We start from the raw sequence: 12066 nt of genomic DNA on the forward strand, positions 1-12066 counted from the left end.
CTAACAGGTAAATTTGAAGTAAATGAAATTTTAGAAATGCATCATTAGTTACATGCAAATCTATTTTCCCTATTTTAGATATAGTTGTACTGAGGGGGAAAAAAAGGAAAAAATGCTTAAACTATTTTTATTAAGGCATCTTATTCAAACTTGTTTATGTGGCTAAATCTAGAAAGGACTACACACTTATTTAAAAAAAAAAAAAAAAAGCATGATGAAAGGCTATTAAATGCAGAAGATGTATACATTCTATTTTGATTCAGTTTTGAAAACTAATAACATACCACATATTAACCACAAAAAAAAGTCCTTATAAAGCTACTTTTTTTTTGACGATTGAACAATTTAAAAAGGGAAAAAATTTCAAATTCTCACTACGTAGGCAAACATCTGTATTCCTTTTAATTTCGGCAATGCGAAGAAAACTCATGCCAACAATCACGTAAGCTGCACAAGCTACAATGTGAGATTTTTGAAAGTTTCTTGGACAAACAGTTTAGTTTGTCTACTTGGTAAGAAATGAATAACTTCTATAAAACTTTTGTAACATATCATTTATTTTTTCTTGCTAAAAATTTTTAAAAACTCCTTTCCAAGATGAACTGATACACAAATTTTAATATTTACAGGTGCTAATGGTACATTAAAAAACTTAACATATGCTACTAAGCAATTACCAGAATCACCTCAGCAAAACAAAACCATATTTTAATGCAAAATAACCATATATGGTAATGAAACTAATTTATTAATAATAAAATGAACTGAAAATCATAAATCACTTTAATTTTATACAAGGAATTTTATCACTTATGAAATTAGATCCACTAGCAGTTCATTCATAACTTAAAAGGACACTTTAAATAAATCTAGAACTTCAATTTAGCAGTTTACATCAGAATTTTTTAAATCAGTGTCCAAATCAAATTAAATAATGAAATTTCAGATTTTTAAAAACAAGGTAGATTTATTATATAACTATTGTGAATAACAGCTTACATTTCAAAGATACATCAAATATTAATGAGTACACGAATTTCCTGATGTAATTACAGAAATCAGTAATTATATATACATCAAATATTTTAGAAATCAGTTCTCCCTAGCATAAGCTAATGAAAACTATATTGTGGGGTACCGTTCCAAAGTAATGCCATGAAATTGGACAATGTTTTTCATATTCTCAATTTCTTTATTCCTAAATCCAACATATGAATACTAAATAACCCTAATTTGGGTTCTAGAATATATACTTAAAAACAATTATATTCTTGGAATAATGTTCACACATGATATACAAAAGCACCAAAACTGCTTTTCAATTATTTTTACTATAATACATATTTAAATGCATAATTAGGACTTATGTAATACAACTGACAGTGAGTTTTGATTTTTATCTGTTATATGAATTCTGGATCTGGGAAAGAAGAAATACCAAGTGAAAATACACTTTAATACACAACATCTGCGTTGTACTTCTGAAAGAGCTGGTCAAATAGCTATATTGATGTGACAAGAACAAAAACATTTTCTGAAATTGAAAAAGTAAACAGAAAACGTTTTATAAAAAAAATTACATTTCCAAAAAATGATAAGAACAAATATATAAGCTGCACACTTTTCACTTTTCAAATATAACTGCATAAAAGGCAGGATAAAAAGCATCTTGCAAAATGCATCTAAATCAAATGAAAACAGCAAGAACAAAAACTTAGGGTGCTAATGCTCTTTAATTTTGATGTACTGGATCTTTTAAAATCAGTTAATTTTAATACTACAGGCTAATTTTATGACTATATTAATCAAAATTAATTTTATATTCAAAATAAATATTAATCAGATGAAGTATTTTTATTAATGTTTATGCAACTAGATGTAATACATGATTTCACACTGAATAATAAACATTAATTTTATATACAATATATTAATGCTTGAAAATTTAAAATGAAATGCTGCTTATAAAGTTAAAAAAATAGCATTTTTTTTTTGCGTGTGTGTGTGCATGTGGGAGAAGAGTCAAATTAGTAATCCATTAAAAAAAACTGCACCGTCATAAAAAAGCATTAATGAGACTCAAATAAAAGTGCTTGACCATAGGTTTTACGTATTTAGAAAATAAATTAAACAAGTTATTACCAATCTCTGATGCAAATATGTAACTTTCTAAATTTAAAATAAATGGTTTTGAAAGTAATGTTTCCAATTTCAAAAACTTGAGACATTTTATTCACCTACATGATTTCAAACTATAAAAAAGTTCCTAAATTTTTACTATAAAATAGATGTTACAAAATAAAATATTACAGAATATTTAATGTAGTTCATAAAAAAATTAAAGTATTAGAAAGAATTGTATACTGCAGGTAAACAGCCTTCATTTTTATCTGCCATAAACCACAAATTAGCACTAGATAATAGGTGCAAGCACAATATGATAATATACATTACACATTCATCATTGCATGCATGTAAATAAACTTACACACACACACACCAGTACAAAATGAGAAATACCTTGAATATTGATTGGAAAACTTGTCTAAATGTCTAGTTCATAAAATAAGTGCAAACAGAGTTTGAAAAAACAGCATAACCTGCTAATCATCAGCCCATTTTTTGAGATTTTATTCATAAACAAAAAAAAAATAAATAAAAATATTTGCTTTCATTTTTAATACACTTGAATAGTTTAACTTTTCAATCTATTCTGTAATACTCTGAAAAACTATTTGCATTAAAACTACTTAATATTAAACTTTAAAGCATTTTTACTTGTAATTTAAAAAGTTCAATCACTGCTCAAAAATCCTACAGAAGTTAGAATTCCCTTAATAATATTAATTATATATTAAAATTATTAAGAAAGCATTTTTTTTTAGCTTTGTCTCAAAATTACATAATTAGTTGAAAAATTGAAATTGTAAAGCAGTGATTATTTCCAATTTTAAGATTTAACAATGTTAAATAATATTAAAAATATATATAAACTTGTATATAATACATTTACAAATGCTCCACTTATTGTCTCTTTTAGCTAGTCAAGCGAGATGCAAGTATGGCCTGCAAAACAAAACAAAAGGTTGCCAAGTGGAATGCATGGAAAAAAACTTGCAAGCATGCACTAATTTTTGTATGCAGTCCACTAGTTCAAATGAAACAAACAATTTTTTGTATATGGCCTTTAAAATAGAGACATATGGCAATTCATTATATATTCATCAACTCACTTCATATTATGCTATAATGGATCAGTAAAAATCATTTATTAAAAAAAGTAACTTTATCATATGAAGACAGAATATTTGCATCTCAACATTCAAAGTTAAAAAACATTGCTGAAATCTTAGTTGATTGTTATACATTTTCACATATGTAATAACCTTCTACAGTTCATGAAAAAATATCCAAATTAGGTTATTTAAATAACAAAGGAGATTCTGTTAAAAAAAAAAGTAAGCCTATAAAAAGCATAAAGACATGCAGCCATACAGGGTCATACTCTCTAAAAATACTGTGTTTAACAATGCTTTTATAGTCCTCTAATGGTGTACTCATTATGGGTTCTACTATAACAGCTTTCTGTATCAGAAAAAAAAAAAAATCAAAATATATATTTTTTCCCATTTAACTACTACTAGTCATGTCATTTTCTTGAACCAAATCTGCTTTAAATTTACCATTATTTTATTAAAATGAAATGATCAGGGTTAAATTACAAACTGAATTTCTTTGTATTTCTTTGTAAGAAATACAGGTTTTATTAACATAGCAGTATGTAGACAAGCTTTCACAGATATTTTGAGTATATGTGCACGCATGCATAGATGTCTGTTGCGTGTGTGTGTGTGTGTGTAATGCATACAAAAGGAAGCTACAATGATTTTCTGTCATAAAACTACTTCACCGATTCTTCTTATTTATTCTCCCTCAAATATTTTCTAAACTGAAAACAAACAAGCTGGGTCATCCACAGCTTGTTAAGTTTTATCTGCAATACAACAAATGCATTATGTATGTTACATGTGAGGTATGCAAATAAAACACATGCTGAAGTCCACAATTAGTAAAACATACATAAAAGGGGTAAAAATGTAAGTATACTAGAATGTTGTAGAAAGTGCTGCAGGTGTTGCAGATATTTTCTGCTTTTTTTTTCTTTTTTTTCTTTTTTTTTTTTGTTAACAACTGTTTTAAGCATCCACATATTCAAGTACGATACATGATGACAAGTATGTGGACCTTATTCTTCTTTTAATCTAATATTACCATGTATGCATGCCCCACACCACCAATAATATGAAGGGGCAGCTGCATACCAGTTGAAACTGTCAGGCTTTTATGAGAACAGAAATACTGAGAAAAATATATATAAAAAAATAACACAACAACAACAGAGCATCTGAATTGCATGTCACAAAAGCAACAGTCAGAAATCCCTCCAGAGTAAAGGTTATCTAATAACAGGAGGTAAGTGGAGACAGTTATCTGCCTAGAAATCTGTTCTAACACATTATTTCAATAGAGAAGGAGAAACATTTTTAAAGTCTGCCTGACCAAGGGACGTGGTAGAGCTGCCCCACAGCAGAAAACAATAGTTTTTCTAGTGAACTCCTGAAGGAGCCTGCCATTCAGGCTTGTAAGGTGAAGGTCTAAAATGGCTAGGGCTCAAAGTAGGAGCAAGACTGAGGCTTGGGGGGGGAGCTAGACTCAGGCTGGTACTAGTTGTTGTAGGGTTAGGTGTTGGACTTCCTTCCATCTTGATGCTAGGGCTATTTGAAGTGCTGTTGGTATTATTAGCATTGTTGCTAGGAGCATTATTGGGGACATTATTGTTACCTGCTGGTGACTGGTTAGAAGTACCATGACCCATAGCTCTTCCGTGACGATTTGTACCAGGAGATACTGAAACAGAAAGAATACAATAAAAAAGCTAATTAATGGTAACACCAAAACACTAAAAGTAATACTTCATTTAAAATATTAAAGACCACAAGCAGCAATGAAAATTTCTTTATACAAATAAGGCGTATAGCTTGACAAAGTGCAACCTCTGAGTTCTAATCAACTCATCTATTTGACGTTATAACCTACTCTTCATAATCTGACCACCCAATCTCTGCCTACTTGACCTATCTCCACCATGGCTTGGATTCATCAGAGATGTCCAGGCAAAGCCTCCTGATTTAGATGTTGGATCAAGGAGCACTAGATGTAGGTGGTATTTCACACAAGTATTTGAAGCAAGCTTAATCAGTCTCTGTAAACAACGGAATGCTAACAGTTTCAATTTTATGTAGTTTAACGCAAGTCCCATGGCAAGCTGTGCATCAGCATAGTTGATGTACTCCAATGGGGTTCAATAAGATTCTGAAAGTTTATTTTTCACTTAGTTAGAGTATAATAAATTTAGTTTAATCCTTTATCCAAGTGTGAGCAAACAAAGTTTGCACCTGAAAGTATCTTCAGGACTGGGGTAAGGTGGTACAACACCAGGGCAACTCATTGCAAAGGTGGAGCAAGCTACCAACTCTCCTGTCTTAGTATCTCCTATAATGCAAAACACATCTCCTTGCGGATATGTCTAATGTTATGCATTAAGGGAAGGGCCACTACCCAGACTAGTTTCGACCTTTATTGAGGTCTCTTCAGTGGGAGCCAGGCCCAAGTTGAGATACCAGGCAGAAGCATTAGCAGGTCATCTCCACCTATTGGAGTTGCCAAATGGTGTGCCACCCTTTGAGTTGCCCTAGTGTTGTACCACCTTACCCCAGTCCTGAAGATACTTTCAGGTGCAAACTTTGTTTGCTCACACTTGGATAAAGGATTAAACTAAATTTATTATACTCTAACCAAGTGAAAAATAAACTTTCAACATCTTTCTCTAAATCCAGAGTAATTTATTAAAAAAGGGTGGCACACCATTTGGCAACTCCAATAGATGGAGATGACCTGCTAATGCTTCTGCCTGGTATCTCAACTTGGGCCTGGCTCCCACTGAAGAGACCTCAATAAAGGTCGAAACTAGTCTGGGTAGTGGCCCTTCCCTTAATGCATAACATTAGACATATCCGCAAGGAGATGTGTTTTGCATTATAGGAGATACTAAGACAGGAGTGTTGGTAGCTTGCTCCACCTTTGCAATGAGTTGCCCTGGTGTTGTACCACCTTACCCCAGTTCTGAAGATACTTTCAGGTGCAAACTTTGTTTGCTCACACTTGGATAAAGGATTAAACTAAATTTATTATAATAAGATTCTGTTTGGGAAGAAAGCAGCTCCAAACAAAACCTCTGATTTTGAGTATTAAGAGAAAGTGTAAGGAAGATTTGTTTTCTTTAAAAACAAATGTTCCTGACACATTTTACCTAAAGGCCACAATGTTCAGTTTGTTTTTTAAACCCCATATTATACAAGTATTGGGTTGGCAAATAAGTTCGTTCGGTTGTTCAGAGTGGAATGAAACACATTTTATTTAATATATATAATACATAGTAGTCAGTTATATATTGACCCTCTTTATCAATGACCTCTTGCCCTGTCCACCAACTTCATTATGCTGCGTTCATAAAACTCCTGAGGTTTACTGGCGAAAAACTGATCCAGGTGTCTTTTGACAGCCTCCTCATTAGCGAAGGTTTTCCCGTTCAGAGAATTCTGCAACGATCGGAATAAGTGGTAATCAGAAGGTGCCAGATCCAGTAAATACAGAGGATGCGGCAAAACATCGAAAACAATTTACTCCGGGTTGTTAACGATGTGTGGAGGTCTAGCATTGTCATGGTGAAAGACAACCCTTTCCGATTTGCCAATTCAGGATGTTTTGTGCTAATAGCATGGGCCAGTCGTGTTAACTGTGAGCAATAGACAGTTGAATCAATCGTTCTGCCTGATGGTAACACCTCGTAGTGGACAACACCTTTATAATCCCATCACACACGCAGAGAGCATGATCTTTTTTGAGTAATCCCGCTTTCGAGGTTGTTTGCAGTGGTTCGCTCTTGTGCTCCCATGATCGTTTATGTACCATGTTATCGTACACGACCCATTTTTCATCTCCCGTAATCATCCGCCTCAAAAATGGGTCATTTTCTTGGAGATGTCGCAGCAAATCACAGATGGATCTGCGAGCAGTCAATATTGGCCTCAGTCAATTCATGCGGCATCCAAACATGAGTTTTAAAACATATTCCAGCTTGTGCAAATGGTTTTCAATGTTTGTATGGGTTATGTTCAGTACTGCAGCAATCTCCCGCACTGTTTGTGATGGATTTTTGTCAACGATATCCTTCACAACACTCGAATCAACCTCAGTCAGGCGACCAGCGCAAGGCGCATCACTGACATCGAAATCTCCAAAACGGGATTTGGCAAACCACTTTTATCATGCGCATTCTGTTAAGGCACCATCCCCATATACGCTGCATATTTTTTTATGGGCCTCTGCAGCTCGTTTGCCTTTTTTGAAATAAAAAAGGCAAACGAGCTGCATTCATTCCCTTCCATTTCTAAAAATATGTTATACACATGCAACTGAATTAGTCCGAACGAAAATTCACTGAAAGATTATGTGAAATGTCACCTTTCAACTGCGCAATAGCGTTGCGTGGTAGTGTAACAATAGTGAGAGGTGAAGCGGCATAAAGTTTTACTAACGCATAAACCAAGCGAACTTATTTGCCAACCCAATATATTTCCCTGTACTTGCACACAGAGACAATGTACCATGCATTGTCTCTATGTATTTAATTTTCTACCATGATAATTAGACTGTAATAGTTCTTTGATAAGCAAACTTCCAGGCATCAAACAAAAACATGTCAGATTATTTGGTAGGGATTTTTATTTCATACTATATATGGTTGCCTACATCAAAAGGAAAGCAATGGTTTATTCACTATAAAATATATACTAGGAATAAATGATTTGTAAAATGCACCAGTTGCTGTTCTAACTGACAGGCTGGGTGATGGATAGCATCCAACCATCAGAGTGCACTGTTTCTAGCAGAGACAAACCTGTGACCTGTAATCTAATTTTGACTGGATAAGTGCTCAGTAAATACAGAAAAAAATAATATTAGTTTGTATCCCAAGAGCCCCCCCCCCCCCCCTTAATGTGGCTCCTGGGTGGGAGCTACATTAAAACACAAAATTCCAAGTTGTGTCCTATGCTTTTTTCCATGTCAAAGAAAACTAATTCTAAGTGCTTGTTTTTAGATGATGGATCTATAAATGCTTTCCTAGAGGATATGATTGGTGTTCCGGACTCGGAAAGTAAAGTATTTTTATAAATGTTTCCATAGATTAGGTGATGTAATGCTGAATGATTTTTATGGCATGGAAAAATGTCCTCAGAAACAGTAAAAAAATAAACAAGATTTGACTCCCCTCCCCCCACTAATCAGAGTCACTGGACAATAAGTGAGTGGTTGAAATTTCTGGATCCTTGCCATGAATTAAGAAATTTTCTATAGTTCTGAAGAAGACAGAATGCAAAGGATGTTTGATGACACATAGAGAGTTGAACTGTTAATTTTTTTAACAAATAACTCCAAGAAAATAATCTCAGTTGCATTTGTCACAACTAGGATTACTGTTTACACTAGTCTTAATTTTGGTTTACACTAGTCTTGATTTTGAAGGAGACCAAGTGGCTTGGGAAAATGTCCTCAGAAGCAGTTTAAAAAAAAAAAAAAATCTTACACAAGCATTTAATCAGGTATTCAGAATTATTGGACAGTACATCCAATAACTCTGATTACCTGGTTCCTTGCCATGAATCAAGAAATTTACCCTCACTGAAAATTTTGCTAATAGTTATCACCATCTTACATGGTTTATCACCATGTAAGATGGTGATAAACGTTCCAACGCATTTTCTTCACGGCTCTTCTTCATGGCCAGGAGTGGGGAAGAGTGGGATGATGATGTTGCCAATATTTAGCCAAAGTTCACCCTCAAGAGTATCTGTAATTGCTTTAGGATCAGCAATTGTATATCATATTCCAGAAGATGGTATATCTGCCTTTCATTTTCTGGATGTCTTGTAGACACCTCTTTGATGATGTTGATCCAGCTGCAGAAGATGTTACTGGGTTCTAGGATGGATTTAATGCTTGAAAACAAATTTTTTGGGGGTAGGTTATCTAACAACAAGAAACTTAGTTATTCAAAATTGGGGCATCTATACTTCAATTTTGAACTTTACTTCTGTTAACAATGAAACTTGTGTTCTAGTCACCCTGATTTGTGATACATTATTATTATTATTATGTGACACCTCCAGGGAGTCAAAAGACTCATCAATGGAGATTGTGCCAACAACAACGAATGAATGAACCCTTCCAACTACTAACCATGCTCAAACTTGCTTAACTTTTTGCGAGCCATTAGTAGCAGAGGCTCTACCAATCGACCAACCTTTGCTGGCTACATGCAATGAGAGGAAGGGGAAGAAGTGCATATCATAGGAAAATTCACTCCTGAGGCTGAATGAATGCACTGTAAGCAGATTGAGTCCACAACAGAGAACATTTAGGTAGATATGTGGGAAAAAAGGTGTTACTTTATGTTACAGAGAGAGAGATGTTATTGTTATCAAGTGTGTATTCAATAATTCTCCCCCCCTCACACCCAAAAGTATTTTGGACATATAAATTGCCCATAAGGAGAATGGGTGTGACTGCAAAATGAGATTATCAAAGTTGCCCTGAGAAATATCAGCACTAGATAGTAAACAAATGTTTCATATAGTAATAAGAGGCCCTACTGAAGGGCCACTGGTGGTTACTATATTGGAATAGAGTATGGTTGCCATAAGGATGGCAATTCCTCCATACCTTATCCAGTCCTTACAGATAATCAAGTACCATAATCTAGGGACCTCCGAGTCACTGATGTTTTGCCAACCCACAATTCCACTGCAGGAATGTGTTAATTGTTTCCTGGATTTGTCTAATTTCCAACTTGGGTTCTGCGAGGTTCCTACCTTTATTGATATTTATCTTGTTTTTGGTAACGTGTAAGTGGCTAGTGTCCATATCTTCCTTTTCAGCAAAAATCTCCATGATGTCTTAAATTAAACTCTATCCAGGATGCTGGAAACTTTTATTTTGGATTTTTCTGTAAATGCAGAGGCATCTATTATTTGCCCCCCCCCCCTCCTCCCCCCTGCTGAGGATGCATGGAGACTTTTCTTTGTGTGGTGCTCTTGCCATTATTCGTGTATTTTTTTAACCAACAGATTTTCATTTAATGAGATCATGTTCTGTGTATTTTTGAAGCCATACACATTAAAAGACAATGCACTCTAATGAAAATTAGATCAAATCATAGCATTCAGGAATGATGTAATTGGGAGAAGTTTGACAGCTTCCCAAGTCAATGACCCCTTACATACTTTTTTTGTTACCTTCTTAATATGAAGATTTTCAACTAGATGATGTTGTAAACTTTTTATTTCAAAGAGATCAAAACAGCAAACATCATCCTGATATGGGATGATATTCTACTCTTCTGATCCTTTTCAATCTCTTTCTGATGCTCCTTTAATATGCTCAGGAGTAAGCTGGAATTTTTCCCTCAGCAGATATTTTTCTCTACAGTAGTGTTTAGTTTCATACTCTTTATTGCCACATTATGCCCAGGCTGTAGAACAATGACAGGCATTTTGAGCATTACTGCATTTCTTCCACTTAAAACAACTTCAAGAATTTGGGATGTAAAGCATAATAAGGCAGTTCATATAGACTAAAGTGGATGTTAAATTTAAAGATAATATTCCTGGTTGTTGCTAAATTACTATTCCCATGTATGAGAATTCATTTCAGAGCTGTTACTTCTTGAATCTAATTCAGAGCAAATCTCATCTGAAACATCGAGGAGATTCTATTCTATTACCTCTCTTGAATAATAATTAAAGGTTTTATGAAGAGTTATTGTAACTTATTTTTTTTTGGTAAATTACCCAACAAATGCTGCACAAAAAAGTTTCTTTTTTCGATGCTGTTATCTCTTAAATGGTTTTAACTGGTTCTGGCAATACAGTCAACCTTTCTAAACAGAGAAACGAGACATTTTCCTAATAAGGTATTCATCTGTTGAATAATGCATTATTAGGAAAGATGCCATATGTGCTTGTGGTGTTTTTCATTGCTTATTCTTTGTTCATTTGCTGTTTACGTGATTTCTGAACTGAGCCTTGAGAAGGTATCTGATGAAGGATAAATACTCAAAAGAGATACAGATTGATGGCAAAAGGTTCTTCCACCTAGCATAGAAACTATACATGGAAATTATATATCATAATCAAAAATCATACATGAACACTATCTAGCAAGCAAGCCATAGTTGGGCTCAAAAGGGAGATGACATGCTTGCAACTGAGCCCACTAATTCAGTGATTCTAGTAAGACCATGACTACCCCCCATCTTGCAGAAGCAGAGATCAAAGCATTAACATGCACACCACCAGATCTCACCTCCAGTACACTGCACAGTGCCCCCCCCTCCCCACGTGCCATTCTTCCAGTTAGTGGTGGTCTAAAGAATGGGGGAGGAGAGGGGAAGAGAGAGAGAGAGAGAGAGAGAAGCACATTGTGGAAAGGAAAAAACAGAAAATGAAAAGGGCCAACAACCATTGGGAGATCCCTACCATGAACAGGTGTCCTATATACAAGAAAAAATGTACATAAAAACTGAATAACACTGTTGTCTAGTTCTAATAGCATTTTTAAAAAAAAAAGAGCAAAGAGGCATCTGCATTGTCAATGAGTTAGTATTCTGTTCAAATTATAAATTCCAGTAGAATTAAACCAAATATCTTTCTTCAGAGTTCTAGTATAAAGACCACATAACTACCAATTATATATTTGGTTTAATCCTTTATCCAAATGAAACCAAACAAAGTTTGTGCCTGAAGTATTTTCAGGACTGGGGCAGCTTGTGGTAAAGGTGGAATAAGTTCTGATCACTTGCCTTAGTATCTCCCATAATGCCTCAATGCATAGCATTATACATGTCCACAAAGAGATGTTCTTTGCATTATGGGAGATACTAAGGCA

General features: G+C 34.2%; 1 protein-coding gene across 10 annotated transcripts in view; it reads right to left on the bottom strand.

Moving 5' to 3' along the window:
* Positions 1-947: 947 nt before the first annotated feature.
* Positions 948-12066, bottom strand: part of LOC150103129 (uncharacterized) — a 163060-nt gene continuing 151941 nt past the window's right edge. For all 10 annotated transcript variants that reach the window (XM_090397819.1, XM_090397820.1, XM_090397818.1 and 7 more), the window contains one exon: positions 948-4908. In XM_090397819.1, coding sequence (XP_090253945.1) covers positions 4607-4908 — 302 coding nt within the window. In that variant the 3' untranslated portion in view covers positions 948-4606. The remainder of the gene's footprint in view (positions 4909-12066) is intronic.

Source organism: Typopeltis vanoorti, chromosome 9 (genome assembly GCF_054136105.1).
Source record: "Typopeltis vanoorti isolate ZY-2024b chromosome 9, IOZ_Tvanoo_1.0, whole genome shotgun sequence".
Taxonomy (NCBI): domain Eukaryota; kingdom Metazoa; phylum Arthropoda; class Arachnida; order Uropygi; family Thelyphonidae; genus Typopeltis; species Typopeltis vanoorti.